Source organism: Macrotis lagotis, chromosome 1, assembly GCF_037893015.1.
Source record: "Macrotis lagotis isolate mMagLag1 chromosome 1, bilby.v1.9.chrom.fasta, whole genome shotgun sequence".
NCBI classification, from domain to species: domain Eukaryota; kingdom Metazoa; phylum Chordata; class Mammalia; order Peramelemorphia; family Peramelidae; genus Macrotis; species Macrotis lagotis.
In genome coordinates this window covers 492,836,559-492,863,790 of record NC_133658.1, presented here as the reverse complement: position 1 = coordinate 492,863,790, position 27,232 = coordinate 492,836,559, and the positions used below count along the sequence as shown (strand labels likewise).

At 34.6% G+C, this 27,232-nt stretch overlaps 1 protein-coding gene across 4 annotated transcripts in view; it reads right to left on the bottom strand.

Moving 5' to 3' along the window:
- Positions 1 to 601: 601 nt before the first annotated feature.
- The window catches only part of PRDM15 (PR/SET domain 15), a 184,523-nt gene continuing 157,892 nt past the window's right edge, over positions 602 to 27,232 (bottom strand). For all 4 annotated transcript variants that reach the window (XM_074213837.1, XM_074213838.1, XM_074213840.1 and 1 more), the window contains 5 exons: positions 9,013 to 9,096; positions 6,891 to 7,066; positions 2,712 to 2,792; positions 1,832 to 2,041; positions 602 to 1,137 (listed from right to left, as the gene is read on the bottom strand). In XM_074213837.1, the coding sequence (XP_074069938.1) occupies positions 661 to 1,137; positions 1,832 to 2,041; positions 2,712 to 2,792; positions 6,891 to 7,066; positions 9,013 to 9,096 (1,028 nt within the window). In that variant the 3' untranslated portion in view covers positions 602 to 660. The remainder of the gene's footprint in view (positions 1,138 to 1,831; positions 2,042 to 2,711; positions 2,793 to 6,890; positions 7,067 to 9,012; positions 9,097 to 27,232) is intronic.

The following is a 27,232-nucleotide window of genomic DNA, read 5'->3' as shown; positions in this document are numbered from 1 at the left end:
ATTTGCATTATAGATTTGTTCACTATAATAACCTTTCAACTTAAAACATTGCTTGAATAATTCATTAACTATGTTATTTCACATTTGGTTTTAGTACATGGTTGCAAGAAATTTAATTAGGGAAAATTCAAATATTACAATGTTTCTTTTTGTTTTTTAATTGATTTCCAAAATTAAAGAAACTGGCCAAACATTTGTTTTGAAACTACAAAGCAAATTTCTTTTACATTCCAATCCCTTTTTCAATTTTTTTAACCATGTTTTTTAAATGACCTAAGATGGCAACTTTGAAAAAGAAAACAAAATGCCATTTAGTCTGAGTACCTTCCCATTCTTCATTCCAAGAAAATTAATAAATTTTGTTTTGAAATGAAAAGGTTAAAAGCATATTTAGTAATTATGACTTGCTTACCTTATATAGTGTGTTGTGATCTGAACTTAGCTAAAAGTTGGCCACTTCACAAATTTAGCCTGACAGAATTTATTAACACATGGATATGGGAGATTGAAGACAGTTTTTCATAGGCTGGGTTTCATTTACATTGTGATCAGTGTAATAGTTGGGATTTTTTTTTAACCTTTGTTTGGTATAGAACAAATATCAGTTTTCAAAATGTTTTTTATTCCTTACAGTTCGCATAAAAGTTTTTGTAATATAACTTAATAACTGTACATCTGCTGCTGCTGCTCAGTCTGAACTTGTGACTGTCCTGTCTGTGGCTGTCCTGGCTGTTGCTGGGGCTGTAGGACGTCAGTCTGAGGCACTGCCCTCCAGGTTAGAGGATGCTGTTCACTTAGCTGGTTCCCCAGGGGAGTGATGGAATTGACAAGGGTGGTCAGATTGATAAAATGAGCAACAGACTGTGGATTCGAGGCTTCTGGCTGAGAGTGAAGCTGAATGTCATTTTGGCGGTTGTGCAACATGGCGGACCCACTGACAGTGTCAAAGGTTACTGTGAGAATGGAGTTGTCAAGTTGTAACTGGCGTTCTGGGGTAGTAAGATGGCCAACAGCCACTGGTTGAAGGTTTGTAAACTGGGTTCCAGCTGCAGTGGTGATGGGGGTAACAGTAATGTTGGTCAAACCGACTGAACTAGATGGTGTTGTGACGTTTGGATCACCCAGGGTCACCACCACCTTAGAGAGAAGCACATAAAAATCCTATGTTTAGTAGTTTCTTCATATTTTTAAACATTTCTTATATCATTATGATGAAGTTAGTACAGTGAAGTGGGAATGGGCAGGGGGTAAATAGGAGTCCTATTTTCAGAAAAGATTAATTCAGATTAATGCTAGAAGAAGTTCAGATAAAATCAAAGGTTAGAGATAATCAAGAAACATACACAAAGCCTTAACAATCAGAAAATTAAAAAAAAAAAACAATCCTGAAAAGGACAGGAACAAAGTTCTCAGTCTACTTCCATACTCAAGATAAATTTATCACTAGTATTTGAAAATTCACATTCTGAAGATAAAGCTGGAAGATCTAGATAGAATAAGATTTACTAAATAGCTAACTGGAAAGGGGGAAAAGTGGCATTTTTTCACTAATGGGATAAATAAATGTTATAACTTAAAATTCAGTTAGCAAAGAGGTAATATTCTGGAACAATCATACACACATATACACACACACACACACATTTGAGGAAAGTTAACCCTTAATTAGCAGATTCCAGAACAAGAAAATAAAAAAAAAGATAATCCAGGCCCATTATTCTCTTTAATTTCTATGGAATGGGTTTCTGGTTTTGGGGATCCCAATATCTATGACTAGAATGCAAGTGCTCTTCTATTTTCCTCTCAGAATAAAGGACTGACTTGCACTGACCTGCTGAATGCTTTGTACAGCAGAATTTGTTTCATCTCCCACATTCCCTGTAAATTCAGCTTCTTTTTCTGTGTATTCACTGAATGTAGGATCCTCAGATACCAGTGCTTCTTCCTCTTCATCTGGTTTTTGCTTTCGTTTGTGACTTCGTTTGGCAACTTTTATATGTTTCCCTTCGGGTAATTCTCCCTGGTCCAGAGCAAGTTCAGGCTATAGAAAAATAATAATTTTGGTAGCTGACAAGGTCATTTTGGTAAGATCACACAATATTTTAAAACTAGCCCCAAAATAGCCATAATACCCCAAGGAAAAGTCCAAGGAAAAGATTATCTTTCACAATCTGTTAATAAATCTTAAACTAACATAAAAACCACTACATGGTAACAATGTACCTGGAGATTTTTCCATTATTTCTATTTCATATAACTCGTCTGTGCCCTCCCATAAATCCATCATATTGGCTCTCCCACATTTTTCCACCTCTCTTGCCCTTATATGGAACAAAGAACAAAAATATGGGCCAATCTATCAGTTATCACACTGCTAGGTGATCAGACCATCTTTGCTACTGGTCATAAATTCCACTGAAGAATTTGTAGTTAGCAGGTGTGAGTCAGGAGCTCTTGGCCTCAGACAAATCCTGCCAAGGACACCAACGGCAGGGCAGGAGCTCTGGGGATTTTCCTCCTGTGTGCATGTCTTGGAGCCATGGAGCCAGACCCGCATCCTGTAGCCTCTTGCTGCAGCTGCTATGCATCAATAAAACAGCATGACTTTTTAACCCTTCAGCTCCTCAGCTGTTCTTTGGTCTATCTGAATCTCAGAGACTGCAGTCAGGAGGGGAGTTCCTGATATGCAAAGGATTATATGAATGAGTTACCTGAACTATGCCAATTGAAGAGGCATCAATGGTGGTTGTTTCTGGGAGGTGGTCTAAATCATCAATCCTAACTGAGAGAACCTACAGAGAAAAAACAAAAGCAAAGCAAGTTATTGAATTTGAGGGATCAGCTGATTAAGTATATGTTAGGCATGTGGAAAGTAAGGAAAATAATGCATCATAACTGAATAATTTTTACATTATATATTGTAACATATTATAATTTTCTATTCTTTCCTTTTCATCTTATATTTATGACAATGCTAAGAGGTAGCAAAATAGCCTAAAGATCATTAGCTAGAAGAAGGAAAATAAGTGAAAGATGTGGTTAAAATACAATTTGTATTAAGACCTTGAATAACAGAATTGAGCAAAAGAAATTGAGACCTTAGATAGAAAGGTTGGAAAGGAAGAAAATATACGTGAAATCAAAAGTATTCCACCTCTTTTTAAAAACTTATTTTCTGTGTATTTCTACTTAGTTTTCAGTTTGAATTTAAAGCAGCTCAGATTTGTGTTTTTCTATATGTCTAGCACAAGAGATACAGCTGATAAAACTGATTATATAAAAATTTAAACTTTTCAAAACAAATTTTAAACAGATTAAACCCTTATTTAGGGAGTGATTATATACATTATAAAAAGACTCAGAAAAACTGAAGGCAGGACTCCTTTAATAGCCAAATTCTCATAGAGAGGGAAAGAGTTCATAACCATATAAGGGATAGATAGGGGGGTCTGCTAGCAGTGAGATGTTCCAAGATGAGCAGAATGTAGGAGATGATATTCCAGATAGAAGATAAAATAGGTAGTTTTGATTATATAAAATTGAAAAGGTTTTGTACAAACAAAATTAAATAATTAAAATTAGAAAGAAAATATAAATTGAGAAAAAATCTTTTGAGTAAGCTTCTCTAATAGGTATTTGACATATAAGAGATATAAAGAACTGATTTAGATATATAATAAGAAGAGCCATTCCCATAGTTAAGGTAACAAGCATTTATTAAACACTTACTATGAACCAGGAACAGGGCTAAGCAATGGGGATACAGATAACAAGCAAAAACATAGTCCTTGTCCTCAAGGAGCTTACAAACTTATAGGGGAAAAGAACAAACAAAAAAAACATGTAGAAAAATATGGAAGTCTGGAAAGTCAGAAGCAAAGTCCAGCCAGAGCACCTTCAAAAATGGAGGTCCTATAGTGAGGGATATTCTGAGGTGAAATGGCTGTAAGGGGGAATGGATTTGTAAAGATGGGAATGCAAAAGGGACATTGACTTGATGTCCAAAGAAGTCAAAAGGCAGGACCCAGGACAAAATTCCCAAATGGAAGAAGGGGGCCAGCATAGTAGAGAAATGTTCCAGGGTGAAAGGGCTGCAGAAGAGGATACTGGACATTGTAGAGTGAGAATGCCAATGAAGTATGATGATGAAATCTGAAAAGTCAGAAAGGCAATGACAAACTACCAATGGAAGAAGGGGGTCTGCATAGCAGAGGGATGTTGTTCCAAGGTGAGAAGAAAATAGGAGATGATAGATAGTCCAGAGAGGATTGCAGACAAGGCATAGTGCTGAAGTCCAGAAAATCAGAAGCACATCTGGGAGAAGAATGAAGGCTGGCCTGCTTGGGACTCTAATGGAGATGTAGGAAGAACTCACCAATGGGAAAAGGGTTGGCATAGCAGAGAGATGTTCCAAGTTGAGAAGGTCACAGGGGATGATGGATGTTCCAGATGAGATATGAAGGAAATCTGGAAACTGAGAAGCACAGCTGGGAGGGGAATGAAAGTTGGGTGGCCTGGAACCTCCTCAGAATGGGAGAAGGGGGGATGCCATAGCAGATGGGTGTTCCAGATGGGTTTTTAAGTAAAACATATAGAAGTCCAGAAAGTCTGAAGCATAACCAGGAGTGGAGTAGGTCAGACGGAAGTAAAAAAAGGAAGTTCTCAAAGGAAAATTCCAAGTGAGTAATAGCCATGTGAAAAATTGATCAAAACCACCAATAATTAAAGAATTGAAAATTATAACAATTCTGCATTTCTCTTATCAGATTGGCATAGATGACAAAAAAGAAAAACAGGAGTTATTGGGAGAGAATGTAGGGGGGAAAAAGGCACACTGCATCCCATAATATCCTGTGAACTGGTTCAGCCAATATGGAAAGCAATGTCTCAAAAGTCACTTTTGATCCCATAATAACAATATTAGGCCTTTTACCCTTAAAAGTCCAAGAAAAAAGGAAAGGATTCCTCTATGTCCAAAAATATTCATAACAGTTCTTTTTTTTTAAGGTTTCTGTAAAGCAAATGGGGTTAAGTGACTTGCCCAAGGCCACACAGCTGGTAATTATTAAGTATCTGAGGCTGGATACTCCAGGGCTGGTGCTCTATCCACTGCGCCTCCTAGCTGCCCCCCCCCAGTTCTTTTTTATTTTTTTATTTTTTATTTTTTTAGGTTTTTTATTATTTTTTTTTTGCAAGGCAAATGGGGTTAAGTAGCTTGCCCAAGGCCACACAGGTAATTATTAAGTGCCTGAGACCGGATTTGAACTCAGGCACTCCTGACTCCAGGGCAGGTGCTTTATCCATTTTGCTACCTAGCCATCCGCTCCAGTTCTTTTTTATTGTGGCAAAAAAGAAATTGGGAAAAAGGTGTCAATTAGTTGAGGAATAGATGAATAAATGATGATATATAGAGATATAAAAGAATTGAACCATAAGAAATGATAAAGAATGTTTTCAGAGAAACCTGGAAAGAACTGTATGAACTTATACTTGAAGAGACCATTTTATGCAGTAACACCATCATAATTAAAAAAAAAACTTCAAAAGATTTAAGAATTCTGATCAGTGTGATGAATAGCTATGACTCTATAAGAACAGATGCAGAATTAGATGTACATTTTTGGCTCATGCAAATGTATGGATTCATTTTGCCTAACTATGTTTATTTGTCATTGAAGATTGTATTCCATTTTATATTTAGTAGAGATGAGTTGGGGAAAGAGGGGAAGGAAAGTTATTAATAGGGTTGACAAAACGAAAAGCAAAGAAAGTTTCATTTGAACATTTTTTAAAATGCAAAGAAGAGAACAAAAAATAAATTGAAAAGAAACAAGTATTTGGAATATGCTGAATTTATTATATTTTAAAAAGCAAGTTATATGTGATAGATTCATGTTTTCCAATATAATCATCTCTTATTCTGTTCTACTTTGCATATGGAAATTTTCTTTTTTTATTATATTTAGAAGAAAATAAAATTCACAAAAATCAGATATACTACCACTAATAAAAATAACTACCAGGTAGCTAAATTCTCCTTTACCTTCGACCTTCATTTCTTTATCCTTTAAGTTCTGGATGTGAAAAACCATTATATTAAGTGGTGAAATAAGAAACACTGCTTGATTCTTCTCAAAACCTGACCTCAAACCAGAGTCCTTTAGATATTTGGTCTACTATTCTCCTACTTCTGGGCATAAAAGAAATTATAGGATTAATAATTAGTAAAATAGCATAGAGGTAAAATTGCCATAACTCAGGAGAAATAAAAGCAATAATGGTGGCATTGAAAAAGCAGTATATTAAATGGGTTTAACATTCTGACAATTAATGATTATAAAGTCAGGTTAATTGCTTAGATAATCTCTGGACAGTTATTTTTAATTTGGAAATTAGATTAAAATGAACAAATGTTGAATGAAAAATGTGTAGATACTTATGACCTAATCACATGATATATAATCCAAATCTTGTCTCAGATACTTATTAATGTGACTTTGGGCAGGACACAACCTCTGTTCCGAGGAAGCATTAAGTGCTGGGCCTAGAGTCAAAAAACCTTTAACTCACTAGACAAAGTAATGGTATCTTCACCAAGAAAACCTCATGGACAGTGTGGATCATGAAGTCATTGCACATGCCTTAACTAAGCAACATGTTAGCTAAAAAAAATTCTTTTACAACTTGAATTGGATTTTTAAAGGGCTATATTGTATGTATGTATGTATGTATATATATATATATATATTTTCAATTCAATCACACAAGCTCTTTAAGTACCAAGGTATAGTGCTGGGGTTGTAAAGCCCTGAGGCCAAAGACCTACAGAGGAAGGTCCATATGTAATCTATTACCACCATCAAACACTATACTAGGCAATGTGAACTCACCTCGGGGTGTTTGCGCCTCATGTGCCGACTCATTGACGCCCTGGTTGAAACTTTTGTTCCACATAGCTGACAACTCTGAGCTTCCACTTTGTCATGCGTTAGCTGAATGTGTTTCTGAAGCATGTACTCTGTGACATACTTTTTGTTACACACAGAGCAGGTCCATTGTTTTCCCACTTTATAAGAAATACATTACAGGTGGTCATTAGTGTGCTCATACAACAGAGTAAGGCAAAATTAAAAACTTTAAAATTCAGCAAATATTTATTAAGTACCTATTAAACAAGAGGATAACAGAATGGATTAGAAACCAGAATCCAACAATATGTTGTTTATAAGAAATACACTTGAAAACAGAAAGATACACATAAGAGTTAAAATAAGGAGCTGGAGGAAAATCTCTTTTATACTTCAGCTGAAGCATAAAAGGCTAGAGTGGAATCATGATCTCAGAAAAAGCAAAAGTAAAAACTTCTAATTAAAAGATAATAAGGGAAACTACATTTTGTTAAAAGGTTCCACAGTGAATTAATATATCAATACTGAACATATTAAATGGCATAGCATCCAAAATCTGAAAAAAGAATGAGTTATAGGAGAAAATAGATGGTAAAACTAATTGTGAGGGACCTCAATTTACCCCTCAAAGCCAATCTAACCATAAAATAAGAAATAAATGAAATGAATAGAATTTTAGGGAAAAACAGGCTAGATCTCTGGCAAATATTAAACAAGGATAGAAAGAAGTATAACTAATTTTTAGCTCTGCATGGCACCTTCCCCAAAGTGACCCTGTATTAGGGCACAACAATTTCATAAACAAATGCAGAAAAACAAAAATACCAGATTTTTCTGATCACAATGCAATGGAAATTGCATTCAATAAAGTGCCTAGTAACAATATATTAATTGCTGAGACCCTTATAATTTAATGGGGGTAGGGAAAATTTGGGAATACTACATAGACACACATTTCTAAAGTGCAATGTAACAGGGAAAGTAAGAAGTCAGGACCCTTGAAAAATGTGAGGTTGACGCGATCCTTGGCAGAATGGGGTGGGGGGGAGAGTGAGTTAGGAGGAAGATTTAGGAATTGGGGTTGGTCATTTGCTCTGTCTTTAAGAATTAAATAATTAGGGGCAGCTAGGTGGCACAGTGAATAGGGCACTGGCCCTGGAATCAGGAAGACCTGAGTTCAAATCCAGCCTCAGACACTTAACAATTACCTAGTTGGGTGACCTTGGGCAAGTCACTTCACCTCATTGTCTTAAGTAAATAAAATTAAAAAAAAGAATTAAAGAATAAAAATAAGCCATGCTGGAGTGTGTTCCAGCTTGCAGAAGCATGGACATAAGAAAGTGCAAGACAAACTCAGGAAACATAAAATAAAGTCAAATCGTAAACTGAAGACAGACTGCAGAGTGCCTTAAATGGCACTCCTGTCTCTGGAGAGACCTGGAAGATTTTTGACCAAGAGAAGCAACAGAGCCAGACCTGTGCATCAGGAAGATAATTCTGACAGTTGTCTGGAAGAAAGCCTTGAAAAGGGAAAGACAGACTGGTAGCTTTTGAAAGCAAGAGTTTCTCAGTCATGCTCATTACCATAAGTCAGTAAGATCAATGCTGTTTTTAAGCATTATTTTTAAGGTATAAATTAAGCCTAATTTTTTATTAGACTATGAGTAAGAAAAAAAATCCCCAAAATATGATATTTAGGTCTTTATCTTTCATTATATAGTAAGATGAAATGTTATATAGTACATAAATATTGGGAAGACTTAAAAATAAAGGATGATAAAATTGCTTTCTTATTTTCTCCTAATATATCCTTAATAACAATATTGGTTTTTTTATGAAAAAATAATATACTATTTTCATTAAAATGTTAGTGGTGGGGGTAATCTGAATTAGCTTGTAACATCCCTTAGAAATATTATAGAATGGGGGCGGTTAGGTGGTGCAATGGATAAAGCACCGGCCCTGGAGTCAGGAGTACCTGAGTTCAAATCCAGCCTCAGACACTTAAATAATTACCTAGCTGTGTGGCCTTGACAAGCCACCATTTGCCTTGCAAAAACCTAAAAAAAAAAAAAAAAAAGAAATATTATAGAATGATATTTACCTGTATGAATAAGTTTATGGGTCTCCATTGTGTTTCTCTCACTAAAAGTCTTTCCACACAATTCACACATGAAATCTTTGATCCCTGTAAAAGAAAGATGCATTGAAGTCCAGAGAGATAAGAAGAAACGTTTAATAAATGGTGATGTAAAAAGCAGCAATTACTACCTCAACACTGATTCACTATAGAATTTGTAGATGTCTGGTGGTGTTAAAAGAACAATGATTGCTACAGTGGATTTCCTGAATGTCTAATTTATATTCACATTTTTGAATATATATATGTGTGTGTGTATGTGCTGTTTAGAATTTTGATAAGTATAAATAAAATTACTTTGCTTGTTAGTGAATGTGTGCATATATAGCTGCCCACATGTGGCGATATTGACATTGAGGCCTTGACTCCCTAATATTAAAATCCCAAGGTTCTCCTGCAAACCCCCTTGCCCCCATCATTATTCATATAGAATTCCAAAGAAAAGCTTTAAACTTCAGATAAAAGTTTCTACTGTCCTCTCCCAAAGAACATGCAATGATATAATTTTTCTTAGTAATCAAAAAGAGGTTCTTTTGTCTTATGAAGCCAATGGATCCCTTCTCATGCTAATGTTAGTCAGTAAACATTTATCAATAGGCATTGTATTGAGTACTGGGGATACTAATGACAAAAGACAACTAGTCCCAAGGATCTCACAGTCTTGGGAGAGGATAACATGCAAACAAGTAGGTGCAGATAATAAATGCTGTTTTTGTTCAATCATTTCAATTCTGTCCAACTCTTAGTGACTTCATTGGGGATTTTCTTGGCAAGGATACTAGAGTGACTTGCCATTCTCTTCTTCAGTTTATTTTACAGATGAGTAAAACTGAGGCAAATAGGGTTAACTGACTTGTCCAAGGTCATACAGCTAGTATGTGTCTGAGGCTAGATTTGAATTTTGGTCCTCCTGTATCCAAAGTGGGCTCTTTATCCACTGCAAGTGTATATATAAGACATATAGGAAAAATTTAAGATAATCCATATTAGGGAGGATTGGAAAAAAGCTTCCTGTAAAGGTGAGTGTTTAGCTAGAATTTAAAGGAAGCTAGGGAAGCCAGGAGGTAGAAATGAAGAGAAAGAGAATTCATGGGAGAGGAAACAGCCAATAAAAATATACAGAGTAATGTGATAGGGTGTCTTTGTTGAGGAATAACAAAGAAATCACTGTCTGTAAATGTCAGTTCTGAAAATGAGTCAATGTAAAGTAATTTTAGCTTGTTTAGTATAATGCTGGCTTCAACACAACTGAATAAAAAAAGGTTAACAGGTACTCTTTGATATTACTGGTAATCATGGACCCTTCTCCTGGGGCATTTTTTTTGTTTTCATAAAACATAGCAAAAACCCAAAATTTTTTAGCAGGGCTGTCAGTTAACTAACAAATAATAAACTCTTAATTTCCAGATTTAAAATTTTGATTTCCTGATTCAACATTAGGAGCCAATATGTTGTTAGGCTTCTGTTGGATTCCCAAATGAATTCAATTCAATATTTAAGTTGCTGCTACATTGTACTATTTACTCCTGCAGATAAAAAAGGCAAACTACCCACAAGGAATTAATATTTTGCTATAGAGAAACAATATGTACATAAATATAATAAAATATGGGACATGAAAGAAGGAAAAAATCAAAGTCTTAAGAATAGCTGAGAACATAGTACCCAAAACTGAGGGGAATCAAGAAAAGCTTAATATTTTATTTGCATTTGAATATAAGTATATAAGAAAAAAGATTCCAAAAAGACAGGGAAGTACATTCTAGGAAAGAGGAATGGCATGTATTTAATGCATGTCCAATAATCCAAACTGACTGGGACACCAAGTATATGGAGGGAGTGATAGATCCGAAAAAGTGAGTTTGAGCAAGATGAAATGCTTGGCCAAGGATAAGGGACTTTATCCTATAGGTAACAGCACAAAACCACTGAAGGTTGCATGTTGAATGGAGAAAATAACAAAGAATTTTGTTTTAGGAAGATTATTTTGGTAGCTGTGAGGTGGCATGTACAATATGAAAGGATGGATTAGAAAATATGGATTGATAGAAGAAATACTGTGGAAACAGAATTGCCAGAATTTGTAACTAAACTGGGACCATGGAAGGGATTTCAAAGTTACAAACATGCATGACTAGGAAAGGTAATAGAAACAAGGGAAGCTGGGAAGAGAAAATTTAGGAAGTGAAGATACAGAATTGAGTTTTTGAACAGATTGAATTTGACTTGCTGGTGGGATATTTAGTTTAAGAGCCTATGATCTTAAGAAGACTAGGAGTAGAAAAGGATGTTAGCAGTCATCTAGTTTAACCCCCTGATTTTTCAAATGAAGAACTAAGTTCTTCTTACCTAACTAGGAGGTTAGATGAAGATGACCAGCAAGCAGTTGGAAATGGAAAAATGGTGTTCTGGAGCAAGATTAAGATTTGATAAATAGATTTGGGAGTCATCTACAGAGAGATGTATTTGAGTATATATAAGCAGATGAAATCATCAAGAAGAGATCTTTTTGTTTAAAATTTTTTTATTGATATTTTATTTTTCTGATGACATGTTATGAAAGATTTTCAACATTCATCCACTTGCATATTTATAAGTTACATTTTTCTACCATGCTTCCTTCTCACCCCTCCCCCCATCAACAAACAATCTGGTAAGAGTTGTACATGTACATTTGTATTTACATATTTACATATTAGTCATTTTGTGTATGAGGAATTAGCGCTAAGGGAAAAGAAAGGAAATCATGGAATAGGAAGGAAAAACAAGAGAAGTCTTAAAAAAAGTGAACATAGTATCTATATGCATAAACACCACACACACACACACACACACACATACACACACACACATACAGTTCTGACTCAAGACAGGAGTTCATAACCACTTTCCACTTTTTGTGTAACCAACTTCTTTGTGATTCTCAATCTTTGCTCTTGTTGTCTCCATGTAGGAAGGTTATTTTGATATGACTGTCAAGGATGGGATGACAGGGGGTGGGGGTGGGGGGGTGGCCAAGGAGGTAGGAAGAACAGTTAGAAGTCATTACAATAGTTTAGGGGAGAAGTTCTTGGAGTTTAGGTAGGATAGAGTGAGTGGAGATAAGGAAGTTAGTTGAAGAATTAAATTGTCAGAAATGAGCAGCTGACTGGATGAGAAAGGAAAGAATCAATAGATTCCAAAATTTAAATACTCTTGTTTGTATCCATTAATTTTGGAATCATTTTTTTGTTGTAGCAAAGAATTAGAAACAATTAGGGGACCATAAATGGCAGAACAAATTGTTTTAAATGGATATAGTAGAATATTATTGTACCATAAAAAACAGTGAAAAAATGGCTTTAGAGAAACTAGGAAAAAGTTTTGTGAACTGATGCAGGGTGAAATAAGCATAAATAGGGCAATTTATACAATGGCAACAACAATAATATGAAGAAAAACAAGTGTGAAAGACCTCAGAACTGATCAAAGAAGCAAACAATAGTGCCTTAAAAAATACCCCCCATGAAATCTCCTTCCTACTTATTTTTTATTTTTGTTTTTTGCAAAACAGTGGGATTAAGTGACTTGCCCAAGTTCACATAGCTAGGTAATAAGTATCTAATGCCAAATTTGAACTCAGGTCTTTCTGACTCCAGGGTTGGTGCTCTATCCCCTGTGCCACTAGGCCCCTCCCACTTCTTGACATTAGAATAATGGAATAGAAATTCGGGCTAAGAAAAACAGTCACAGTCAAGGACAATTTGTGGATTTATTTTGCTGGACCAAACAGATTTTTTTTCCTAAACAAAGGCTTTAATGGGAAGGGGATTAGTGTGGAGGGGTGGGTTAGTGAGTAATGACAAATAAAAATGCCTCAGTTTTTTTTTAAATACACACACTGAAAAACAGAATGTATAGAAGTATTTTGTTGCTATCTTATTAAATTACATCTGTTTATGTATGTATTTTATATAACATCCATATTGCAGTGGTAGAAGGACATCAGCCAGTGAAGGAGATTAAGGAGAACTCAGAGGGGAGGGGAAGAACCAGAAGACAAGGGTCCAGGTAGAAGTGGTAAGAAAAGGTCCATCAAACTTAGCAGATGACTTCCAAATCTTCTATCTCAGGCCCTATATTTCTAATTGCCTGTAAGTTATCTTGACTTGTAAATATCACACTAGGACCTCAATCTCAACATAGCCGAAACCATAATTATCTTTCCTCCCACCAAATGCCTCCCAAATAAAATAGTCCTTTGCCTGTATTTTGTATTTAATATTTAATTGATCCATTTTATTTTTATATTACATTAATTTCTGAATATATAATTCCCTACCTACTTAAGCCCTCCCTTGTTAAATAGAATGTTTTAAAAAGCAAAAAAGGGAGTTCATTTTTTGGACGGAATTTCTTAGCTCTAGAAATCTGAATTCAACTTACCATTCATTCCCTTTTGCAAACTTTAAGAGTAAAATAGAACTATTCCTTATTTCCTTATTCGTTTTGTTCCCTCTCCCATTTCCATGTAATGCCTCTATGCTTTGGGTGGATTCTTCTTACATTTCCACCTTTCAAAATTCTACCCTTCCTTCCTTAAAGGCCCTTATCAGATATACTTCTATGAATCTTTCTCTGATCTATTCATTCATACCTAGAAATGACCTTTGCCTTCTCAAACCTTTCATGCCATTGTTTGATCTCCCTAATATGTTTATTATATTCTGATTTTATTATAATCACATTTATGTTATATTAGAATAATTTTGCATTGTCTTTGACTTATTTACTCTATTAAAATCATTAAAGGAACCTTGCAATTTTCAGAAGGAAATCCAGCCTATTCTCCTCTTATTTAACTCAGGGCCTAATTATGTCCATCTAGCCTGTGTGTTCAGGTATACATTCTAATGGACAAGTTTTACATTCAATGCATGTTTTAGGCAACAGATTATTGTTATCCTCTGTGGATGTATGTGCTAAATTCCTTTAAGTAGTAACATCTCTTCCATGAAGCTATGAAATATTCCACGGCTTGATGCAGTCAGCACCATATCATCCACAGACAAGATCATCTGAATGACCCAGTGAGGTACCAAGAATATGTCTTCAACTTTGTGAGACAGTCTTTAAATGATAGAGATCCTCCAAGACAGTATTGAATGCCTTTGGCAAGAATACATCTCCCTGTTTTTATGCCACATCTGGTTATGAACATCTAAGCATTGAATAGGATTATTTGAAAACTTTGATGTAGGGAAAGAAAAACATTGTAAAAGAGCCTATATGATGTTTTGGCTTATGAAATCACATCCTTTTTTATAATCAACAAATGATAATACTAATATCTTAATATTTTGAACAAATATCAGTTAATTCTGAATATCACTTGCAAAAGTCTGCTTGTTCCCTACTTTTCCTTTTTTTGCAAGGCAATGGGGTTAAGTGATTTGCCCAAGGTTACACAGCTAGGTAAGTAAATGTCTGAGGCTGGGTTTGAATTTGAGTCCTCCTGAGTCCAAGGCCAGTGCTCTATTTACTGCACCACTAAGTTGCTCTGAATCCTCCTTTTCTTATCCAGGATTGTCTTTGATGTAGTTCACATTAAAGATTTTTGTAGGGACAACTAGGTGGTGCAGTGAATACAATACCAACCCTGGAGTCAGGAGGACTTGAGTTCAAATTTGGTCTTAAACACTTAATATTTACTTAGCTGTGACCTTAGGCAAATCACATAACCCCACTGCCTTGCAAAAAGAAAACAAAAAGAAAAGATTTTTGTATTGATTGGAAGAGTAGGTAGAATTGTTGGGAGATACTGAAATTCTCACATTTAGGATCCTACTACAGAAGTTGTGTGATCCTTAATGGAGAAAAGTTATATTATTATTTACATTTCCTCTTATCTTCCTTTTTATTATCCTTCTCTTTTAATCTTTGAATGATTTTTAGATGACTTCATAATTGACTATCTTGCTACGGTTTTAAAAAAACTGATTTTTACTGCTTCTTTCTGCTTTATGAAATGATACTGCTCATTATCTTCCATCATCCTAAAGAAGAATTTATAAATGAGTTTATATTCTAACCTGGTGTTGCTTTTGGTAGCTATCTCTTACCATTTGTCAACAGTCAGATGTTTTTTAGGATGCTTTCTGGGTACTTTTGGTTTTCTTGTGGCAATTGATTTATGTTGGGCAAATTTCTTTGTGAAATTGTTACAATTAGTGTTATCATGTCTGCTATTTCTCAGTTTTAATTGTCCATTACTTGTTTTACATAGTTTAGTGTTAATCTGTTTGAGTTACATGCCATATATTTTTCTTGTTTTTACTCTTTTTTTATTCATTTATGTCTGATAAATTTTTTTTTAGGTTTTTTTGCAAGGCAATGGGGTTAAGTGGCTTGCCCAAGGCCACACAGCTAGGTAATTATTAAGTGTCTGAGGCTGGATTTGAACTCAGGTACTCCTGGAGTCAGGGCCAGTGCTCTCTCCACTGCGCCACCTAGCCACCCCATATGTCTGATAAATTAATGATCTTATTGAACACACACACACACACACACACACACACACACACACACACACACAGCTGACTAAGGGATAATTCCAATGGCAATAAATATTTTCCTGTTTGTAAAAATATAACCTAATTTGTTCTCAAAGGTATAATATCTTTGTCTAAAACCTAGCAGTTTTTATTATTTAAAAAAGTAATCACGATATAAAGGCAAAAAGATTTTATGTAATCTTTGCAGTTTTTGCCTTCTCATTCCTTCTTCCTAAACTGTACATTACCATGATTTACTTCATTTTCACCTTTTCCCACCACTTTTGCATTGAAGTCACTTAGAATAAGAATACATGGTAATTTAAATATTTTATTATGAACTCATTAATTATTCACATCAGAACATTTCCAAATGCAAAGGACAGAAAAGGAAGACTATATGGAATATGAACTTCAGTTTTTAAAGTATATTTCCTTTTTCTTTTTTTAGATTTTTCAAGGGAATGGGGTTAAGAGGCTTGCCCAAGGCCACACAGCTAGGTAAGTATTAAGTGCCTGAGGCCACATTTGAACTCAGGTACTCCTGACTCCAGGCCAGTGCTCTATCCACTGCTCCACCTAGCCGCCCCTTAAAGTATATTTTAATATTAACACAGTACTACCTAAACTACCTGTTTAACAATGTCAATGTTTCATTCATGTCCTTTTGTTTTTTTGTGTCATTATCATCACTATTATCACCATCACTATCACTAACACTATCATTCATATTTACCACCTTCCACTCAGACTCAAGAAAAGTCAGATGAAACATCTTGGTGTCAATTGATCATGCTTTAATATGTATGTTTCATTCTATACCTATATTTACATTATCAAGATATGGGAAGCAGGAGTTAGCAGGTGGCAGGATTCAGCTGGTTCACACTGGTTTAGCAAAATCAATACCTAATTTTATGTTTAGTTTGGCAAACTGGTTGTTACATTTATTTGAATCCCACCACAAGGTCAATTCATCCGAGTTTAAGTCTTTTGAAAAGTTGTTTTGCTTTAGTATTTTGGTTATTGCCACTTTGTCCTATTTACAGAATCAGTATTATATCACAAACCATAAATAAATCAAAAATTTTACTTTGAACCCCTATTTTCAGATTTTCTGGGTATTTATGAAAACCTTCCCAGGTTTCTCTGACTTTGCCTCTTTTATGATTTCTTATGGTTTAATTGGATTCCATCACATTTATATTTCATAATATATTCAGCCATTCCCCAACTGATGGATAATTATTTTGTTTCCAGTTATTTTTTAGTACAACAAAATGTTCTGCTATAAATAGTTTTATACACATGAGCCTTTTGCCAGTTATCTTTAGAGTATGTATACAGTAGTGCTAAGATTGGATGAAAGGTTTGCCAACATTTGGGGTACATTTCTGAACTGCTATTCAGAATATTTAGATCATAACCCCAACAATGAAATAATGTGTCTATTCTCTCACAACTCCTGCCAATAATTATCATTTTCTGACATCTTTGCTTATATAAAAGGTATGAGGAAAAACTTTAGAATAATATTAACTTGCATTTCTCTTATTACTGACTTGAAGCCTTTATCATATTTTTTATTGATGACCTGCATTTTTTTGAGAATTGCCTATTCATATCCTTTAATCATTTATCTGATGGGAAAAGGCTCTTATTCCTTACAAATTTTAATTCTGTTTATACTTGATGTGAATTTTTTTCATTCCCCTTCCAATTGCATTTTTTGTGCAAAAACTTTTCAATTTTATTTAATAATATTGTCCATTTTAAAACCCACCCTATATCTATAATTGTAAAAGACATCAATTTCCCTTTTCTTCTAATTTTTAAAAGATAGAACTGTTTATATCTAGAACATGAATCCATTTAGTACTTATGGTGGCATGTGGTATGTCATTAATCAACAAGCATTCTTTTTGTTTTGTTTTTGCAAGGCAATGAAGGTTAAGTGATTTGCCCAAGGTCACCCAGGGAAATATTTTCTGGGGCCAAATGTGAAATCAGGTCCTTCTGACTCCAGGGCCAGTGCTCTGTCCATTGGATCAACTAGCTGCCCTCAACTAGGACATGTCAGGTACTGTGTTAGGTACAAAGATGCAAATATAACAGAAGAAATAATCCCAAATTACAAAGAGTTTACTTTTAACATGACAGATGAAGAGATATGTAAGTGTACAGAATGAATAAAAAGAGAAAACTACAAAGTAGTTGAATACTAGCTAGTTTTAGAGGGAGAGCTTTAGAAGCTTAGGGGATTTAGAAGTTTAGGTCTAATTTCTCTCAAAGAACTGAACTAATTTTCCCCACTAGTTTTTTTAGTCAAATTTAGTCCTTAACCTAGTAATGTTTCTTAGATTATTCAAATTACAATATTATCTTTAATTGCTTCTGGATTTTGTTTACCCAATTTGTTTTGCTGAACATTTTTTTTAAACAGTAGCAAATTGTTAAATGATTATTCTTTTATAATTAGTTTGAGATATGTTACTCCTTGGCTCATCTCCTACCTACTTTTTCATTATTTCCCCTAAGATATTTCATCTTTCATTAATTCAGATGAATTATTTTGTCTGGTTCTATAAAGTAATTTTTTTTTGGTTTACTTATGGTTTATGATATAATACTGATTCTGTAAATTGAATTTGGGTTTTTTATTATTTAGACATATGGGGCAGATAGGTAGATAGAAGCCAGGTCTGATAGAAAGACTCATTTTCTTGATCTTCAGATGCAGCCTAACACCCTTAATTAACTCTCTGATCCTGGGCTGTTAATCTAGTTTGTCTCAGTTTCCTATTGGTAAAATGAAACAGAGAAGGAAATGGCAAACCATTCTTGAATTTCCACCAAGAAAATATGAAAATAGGGGTTCAAAGCCAGAAACAACTGAAAAATGACAACAGCAACAAACTATAAACATCTCTCTAAATATTTATGTAGGTTTTTATTTCTGAAAAGAATGTTTTGTCATCATTCACCCAAATCCCATGGTTGTCTTGGTATCAAACTCTGAGATGTAATACACATTTCTCAATTATTTTGAATGGAATTTATCTTTCTGTTGGGTTTTGCTGATAATATACAAAAAATATAGATGATTAGAGTATAATTTATATCTTGCTTCTTTACTGAGTTTTTCCTTTTTTATATTTTATTTGACTCTTGGTTCCTTTAGGTAAATTATCACGCTAAAAGCAATAATTTTGTTATCTCTTTGTCTATATTTGTTCCCAGAATTTTCCTCTCGTAGTTGGATATATTAACTTACTGCTGATTTTAGTGACAGATAATGCCAGCACTTAATTTTACATAAAAGGGTATGGGATTTTATTATAAAGTTTTTGCTAAATTTGTTGATATAATCATGTAATTCTGAGCATTTTTGATATATTTAAGGTTCTTCTAATATTGAACCAAGTCTACATTCCCGAGTATAAATCTAGCCTGGCTACATTATATAATCTTTTTGAAATATTGTTGAAGTTTCTTTGCTAATGTATTATTCATGACATCAGTTTTCTTTGCTTTGTCTTTTCCTGGTTTAGCTATTAAGAACATAGTTATTTTGTATAAAGTATTAGATCATATCTCCTTTGCTATTTTTGCAAATAATTTAAGTAACACTGACATTTTTAAATGTTCAATATTATTTATTTGAAAATCATCTGATCCTTTTTTATTTTTTATGTTTTTGCAAGGCAAATGGGGTTAAATGGCTTGCCCAAGGCCACACAGCTAGGTAATTATTAAGTGTCTAAGACTGGATTTGAACCTAGGTACTCCTGACTCCAGGGCTGGTACTTTATCCACTGCAGCCACCCCTTGATCCTTTTTTAAAATTATTACTTACTTTTTTTGGTGGCTTCTCAAATTCCTTTTCTGAGGTTCGGTTATCTTAACTCATTTCTTATTCCATTACTTTTTGAAAAGTTATCAATTTCACTTACCAATTTTGTTGGCACATATTTGGGTAAAATAGTTTGCAATCATTATTTTATTTCTTTATCTGTTGTGAATTTTTTGGGTGGAAATTAGTTTTCCTTTTTTAATAATTTATTTATTTATTCAATAGTTCTTTAAAATTAAAGGACTTATTTTCCATTTCAGTTTGAATTCTTTTCATAAATGTCCCTTGATTTTTTAATGCATTGAATTAATAATGAATATAATGAATATTTCTGCTTCCTTGTATGTTTTATGATCTTTTATAATGTTTTTATAAAGATGTCATATACATGTGAGAAATATGTAAACTTATTTAGATTCCTATCTAGTAATTTTAGAGCTATATTATATCTAACATTTCTAAAATTCTTTTTAGTTCTTTATTTTTTCATAGATTCATCAAGATTTTAAAAAGAACTCATTAAGTCCTTAAGTATTAGTTTTATTTTCTTTTTTTCCTTCTAATTACATAGCTATTACATCATTATGTAGGTATTATTGTATTATCTATGCTATTAATTTAAAATGCTCTTTTTGGTGAATATATTAGATATTGTATTGTTGCATTATCAAAAAATAATATTCTTTTCTCATCTCTTTTCACCATGCCATTTATTTCTGTCATGTCTGAATTCAAGATCACTATATCTTAAGTTTTAAAATGTTACAACCACTTATCTTGGTGCTGTGTGAATTATTTTATTGTGTAAACCTCAAATTAGATTTTGTTTTCTAATACATTCTATTATTTTCACTAATTTCATAGAGTTCATCCCATTAATATTAATGGTTATATTTGTTAATTATGCTTTTACTTCTATCAAAGCATGCTATATATATATATATATATATATATATATATATATATATATATATATGTATATACACATTTTCTTTTCTTTGTTTTCTAATTCCTTCTTTACAAAGAAGTGGTAAATGAAAAGATGTGTAATTAGTGCTGGTACTCTTACTATAAGTGAAAAAGTTTAATCCTACTCCTCCCCCCCCAAGTGTCACTCATGGTTCTGTCTTAGGCCCTTATTTCTTTTTCCTTCTTCTTCCACACTACTTCATTTCGTGATCTCATCAGGATTCAGGGATTAAATAATCATCTCTATGTTGTTGATCCTTAAATCTATCTATCTTGCTCCAAATTTTCTGCTGACTTCCAGTCTCACATCTTCATTTGCCTTTCAGATATCTCAACCTGGATGTCCAGTGGATAACTTGAACTCAGTATGTCCAAAACAATTTATCTTTTCCTCTAAACCCTCTCCACATCCCCTTTATTACTGTAGAGGACACCACTTTCCTCAGTCCCTTAGGTTAAAAAACTAGGAATTATACTGGATTTATTTTGGAGAGAGTGGTGTCTCCCCCCACTTAATCCCCATCATTAAGTGACTTGCTGAGGGTTACAGTTAGTGTTCAAATGACTGGAGCTGGTTTTGAACTCGGGTCCTCCAGTCTCCAGGGCCAGAGCTCTATTCACTGTGCCACCTAGCTGCCCTCCCCTCTGTCTTTAAATCTGTTGCCAAAGTCTGCCAGTTTCACCTGTGCAACATCTCTCCTATATGGTCCTTTATTTCCTCTTATGGTGCCCCACTCTAGAGCAGGCCCCTCATCATCTCACACTTGGATTATATCAATAACCTGCTGGATCGGTCTGCCTTAAGTCTCTTCCCCACTGCTATTCATCTTTCATTCAGCCACTAAATTTATTTTCCTAAAGCACAGATCTGATCTTATTACTCTCTACTCAGTCAACTCCAGTGGCTTTCTATGCTTCCAGGAACAAATACAAAAGAATATTTTTTCTGAAATTCAAAGTCCTGGTTGATTACAGAATTTGTCAGTGGAATTGTTAAAATTAACCACTCTGGGTCCTGAGAATTTGCAGCATAAGGTTTTATTTCCTGGAGGCAAGAGGTAAATTTTTTCAATGGATACTATTTTCTGTGTTTAAAAGTTCTGAGAAGTTTTCTTGTTCCTTTCATTATGCTGTTAAGGTTTTTTGATACATTATGTTCTTCTGGGAAATGTTTATCTCTAAGCATGTTTTCAAGATCAGTGTTTTGCTGTTTTTCTTTTTCCAGATTGTTCTCTACTTTTATGAATTTGTATTCTCAGTCAGTTATTTTCTATTGTGTTTCTTTGGAGAGAATTCACTATGGATTTTTCTATTCAGTCAATTATTTCTACTGTGTAAGCCAAAAATTCTGTTTTCTTATTTCTCTTTTAAATTATTCAGTAATATCATGAAAATGGTTTCAAAATCATTCAAAATGAAGAAGAATCCTCTCCTTCCTCAGCTAGGGATGTACATCAATTGAGGAACAGGTGAACAAGTTGTCTATATGGATGTAATAGAATATTATTTTGTAGAACAAAGAAATGATGAGCTGGCAGATTTCAGAAAAACCATGACTTCCATGAACCAATGCTAAGTGAAGTGAGTAGAACCAGGAGAACATTGTACACTTCAACAGCAACATCCAGTGATGATTAACTATGAAAGATTTAATTCTTCCCAGCAATACAGTGATCAAAGATATTTCTAAAAGACCTACATTGGAGAATCCCATCTACATCCAGAGAAAGAACTATGGAATCTGAATGCAGATCAAAGCATACTATTTTTATTTTTAATTTTCTTTCCTTCTCATGATTTTTCCCTTATGTTCTGATTCTTCTTTCACAGCATGACTAATATGAAAATATGTGTAACATGATTGTACATGCATAACCTATATCAAATTACTTGCTATTCTAGAGTGGGGGAATGAGAAAACTTTACAAAAATGAATGCTGAAAATTATAATTGGAAAAGTAAATAAAAAGGGGGGAAAGAATCATAGAGAACATTATGAATTGCAAAAAAAAAGAAAAAAAATTACTCATAGACACCTGAACTCTTTCCCCTAATCTACAGGTTATTTCCCTTTTGTTACTAATATCTTTGGTCCATCCACTTGGGTGGTAGAGTTAAGTTCTTTTGTATAGGTTCATATAGGCCTGCTGCTGAAAGTATATAGACAGTGAGAAATAGGGTGTTGAGCAAGAGTAGTCAGGGTTGGGAAGTTTTTACCTTGCTTATACTCTTTGTTGTAGGTCAAGTGAGCTGGAATTGCTTTATCTCTCATAATTTCATGAGGAGTTGGAAGAATAGGAGAAAAAGTAATATGTGGTAATAAATTAGAATATATTAAACAGGCAGACAAAGCAGGACCTGTGCTTTGAAAACCGACTGGATGAGAGCCTACAGACTCTCGGTAGGAAATACCAGAAGGTTATTGTAATAGCATGGCATATAAGATGATGAGGACCTTTACCAAGGTGTCAGAGAGAAAAGTGCACAAAAGAAATATTTAGAAGGTAAAACTGACAAAAGATCGGATTCAGGGGGTTGAGAGTGAAGAGTCACTCTAGGTAATAGAGTTATAGGTAAGATAAGAAGAGGCAAGTATTTGGGGAGAAAGAAAAATGAGTTCTGTTTTATACATGTTGAATTTAAACATGTCTACTGGACTTTTCCTTTGAGCTGATTTCAAAATAGGCATTTGGAGATATGAGACTGAGGAAGTCAAGTTGGGTAAACAGATCTGAAAATAGAGCAAAGAAATGATAACTGATTGATAAGATCACCGGTGAAATAGAGAAGAGGATCTAGGACAGAACCATGGGGGACAGCCATAATTAGTGATTATAACCTGGATTTAGATCAAGCAAAGGAGACTGAAAAGGATCATAGACAGTCAGGAAGAGAAGTAGTTGATGAAAACCTAAAGAGAGAATATCAAAGCAAAGAGGATGATCAAACAGTATCAAAGGATACAGACAGGTCAAGAATAATGAAGACTGAAAAAAGGTAATTTGGTAATTAAGAGATCAGATCACTGGTAACTTTGCAGAGAACTGTATAAGAGGAATTTGAGGGCAAAAACCATATACTGGATAGAGTTAAGTTAAGTGAGAGAAAAGGAAAACCTGGATTGTAGTAGACATTCTCAAAGAGTTTGTACATGATAGGGACAGTAGACAAGGATGGTTGAAAAGCTAAATGATGGCTTTTAAGAATGGGGATGAGGGGTGGCTAGGTGGCATAGTGGATAAAGCACCGGCCTTGGAGTCAGGAATACCTGGGTTCAAATCCGGTCTCAGACACTTAATAATTACCTAGCTGTGTGGCCTTGGGCAAGCCACTTAACCCCATTTGCCTTGCAAAAACCTAAAAAAAAGGGGGGGGATGGAGGGTAGGGAATATATGCTTTTTCACAGCAAGGAAGTAGACAACAGATCACGAGAGATTGAAGATTTGTGAGAGTGGAGATGATAGAGGGGGCAATCAATCTGCTGAAAATAGAATGGACCAGGATTATGTGTGCATGTAGAAGGATTTGCCTTCATGAGAAATAAGTGAAAGGTGATAACAAGGAAGCACATCTGAATGATTGATACAAGAAGAGAAATAGTGGTGAAGAAGAAAATACTGGCAAATTACTTCAGTTTTTTCTCTGAAATATTTAGCAAGGTACTCAGCAGAGGAAACTGGGAGTTGGTTGTAAGAGTTTTATTAGGAATGAAAAGGTTTAGATATATCCTTGTGATGAATGACATAATGAATCAATTAGGGAGTTGTAAAAGAATTTCCTTGCTGCAGTGAAAACCCAGTTAAGAATATGCAGTATAAATTTGTAGTGGACTTTACTAAAACATTTTTATTAATTTTATTAATTTTCACTAACTTCAGTAGTACATGAATAGGGGCAAAAGGCAGCAGATAGAAATAACCTAAAGTTCGGATCTGGCAGGGCAAGATTGCTATTAAGATCATAATATTATGGGGCTATGTCTTGATCTGTGAGTGAATTAAATTTAAGTGAAGCAGAGTTGAGCAAGTCAGCAGCCTTGCTCTCTCTTCCTGAGCCAATGAAATCCAGTAGCAGGATAAAAGTCAAGATAACTAGTGATGGTCCATTTTGTAGTGGATGATCTTGGCATCCTCCATATATAACACTTCAGCCACCTTCATAGCTGTTGGAATGGGTTATTCTCATCTGTCCATTCTGCTGGGGGGAATCTCCACATGCTTTTAAGTAGAGATCTTCCTAACTTATTGATTAGTTTGAGACCTCAATCTGGTTTAGCCTATCTGGCAAGATGGTTTTACTGGGACATAGCTGCTGCTCATGCTAGAGCTTCTTGGAACCACAGGTGAGAGTTGGGTGAAGATGTATACCAAAGTTGGATTAGCAGCCCTGAAAAGGTCTTTCCTGAATGTCCCAAATGCTCTGGGGAAAGAAAAGAACTTGAAAAAAGACAATTTGGTAATTAAGAGATCACTGGTAACTTTGCAGAGAACTGTATAAGAGGAATATTGAGCCATAAACTGGACAGAGTTAAGTAAAGAGAGAGAGAGAAAAAGAAGTAGAAGTCCTGATTGTAGTACACATTCTCAAGGAGTTTGGACATGATAGGGACAGTAGATTAGGATGGTTGAAAAGCTAAATGATGGCTTTTAAGAATGGGGATGGAGGGTAGGGTATTGGCAGCAAGGAAGGAGCAACAGACCACATGCTGAATTTAAAATGTCTACAGGCTACAGTTTGAATTGGTTCATACAGGGGGTCAAAATGTAGAAAATATAGCTAGTATAGTTAGTACATGGATGATAACCTGGAAAAATGAAATGAAGAGTGGAAAGATTGGCAGACACAGTGAGGATGAACAGGGTTAAGAGTTGTAGGGCAGAGGGAAGATGGAATGATTAAATCTTATGATCAGATAAAACAGTTTTATAGTTTATCATATATGAAAGTAGAAAACTTATGGGTGATGGGTCAAAAATTATGATCAATTCTGTGTGTAGCTTGAGGTATAACTGAAGAGTAGGTTCATAAAAAATGAACAAATTGAGGAAACTCAACTGCCCCATTCTGACTAGGCAGTCAAGTAGTTTAAATGAAAGAACAAGCTAGAAAAGAAGGACAGGGATATTCTTTCATCAGCTGGGAATCAGGTCTCATAATGCAAGATGAAGTATGGGTAAGAAAAAAGGCATTCCAGAGAGCAGCGGAAGGGTTGGATAGATCTGTAGAAGGATGCTGTAGGGAAAAATCATATTAAAGGGTTTGGAAATAAGGAGCAGGCAGGTAGGGCTTGGGAAATGGGATTGATACAATAACATCTGGAGTTCAAAATCACTGGGATGGAGAGAATATGATGGGCATATGCTAAGCAATGAGATTTATTTATGATGCTTGGTGCCTTTTTCAATACTCTGTTGTCATTGTTTGTCACTGTTATTGTATTAGTGGAAGGGGGCCAAAAAGAAATGAGGTTTGTTTTGTACTTTTTTTTTCATGAGTGTTTGCTTGTTGGGCTGCTACTTTGATTGTTTATTCCTTCTACTTTGTTTAAATGGGTTAATTCTAGCTTTAATGCATGCTGATGGACACTGATCTGGTCTATACTGGGCTCAGAAGTACAAGTATTTATCAGAATTAGACTGACCCAGATTATCTTTCTACTTCCACCCCCCCCCCAAAGCCCTGGCTGCTATGGTTACTGTAAATGCTTTAAGCCAATGATATGAACTTCCCTAGGGAAGTAATGACATATTAGAATATTTGCTTTATCAACTTTTGATATCTGCTCTGTCATGGTAGAAACACGAGTGATAGGAAAACATGACATTTCCCAGAGAAGGAGTCCAAGAAATAGCTATCAATAAGGAAGGTCATAGGCATGTACATTACCTTCTATTAATCATCACAAATTTTAAATTGGCAGGATTCTAATAAAGTGAAATTTTGTGGTAGGACATCAATCTCACTTGGGAAGAAGATAATTTTTCAAAAAGTTTTACATTTGAAAATTTTCTATTGACAATTCAATAATTCAAATTAATAGTTAGCTACAATAATTCTATAAAATGAAAGATTTGTCTTGGAATTTGAATTATTATTAGCAAATACAAAACACAATAGGCCAGGGGTGGCTAGGTGGCACAGTGGATAGGGCACTGGCCCTGGAGTCAGGAGTACCTGAGTTCAAATCTGGCCTCAGACACTTAATAATTATCTAGCTGTGTGGCCTTGGGCAACCCCATTTGCCTTGCAAAAACCTAAAAACAAAAACAAAAACATAATAGGCCAGATATCACTTTCCAAATAAATAAGACTGAAGATTCATCAGGAAGGAATAAGACAAATTATTTTAAAAGGCCTACCTAAGGAATGGATGTAAAAACAAAGAATGGGTATAAATGTGAGCATAAATATATAGCTAAGCTTCATTGGGGAATTAAAGAATCTTGAGTTCTTGTTGCTCCTTCCATTAATAATTAGTTGCATGAACTTGGGGAAGTGGCTTGCCTTCTTTAGGTCTGTTTTCTCATTTGTACAATAAGAGACTTAGACTACATAATCTCTAAGGAGTCCTTTCCAGTTCTTTGACTCAACAACTGAAACTTGTTAAAAATTGCTGTTTGCTAAAACATTTCTCAATGAAATTCTAAACAGTTACAATTCAGGTGTCCAGCATTTTTATTTAAACAAATATATCACTCAGAACAATTTTCTCATAATAAGGTAATTACTTTCAGAGGAGAAAACACTTCAGTCAACAATATATAAGCAGTTCTTTTCTCCTAAATACTGATTATGGTTAATGAAGCTGTTATTAATTATTCAGGATGT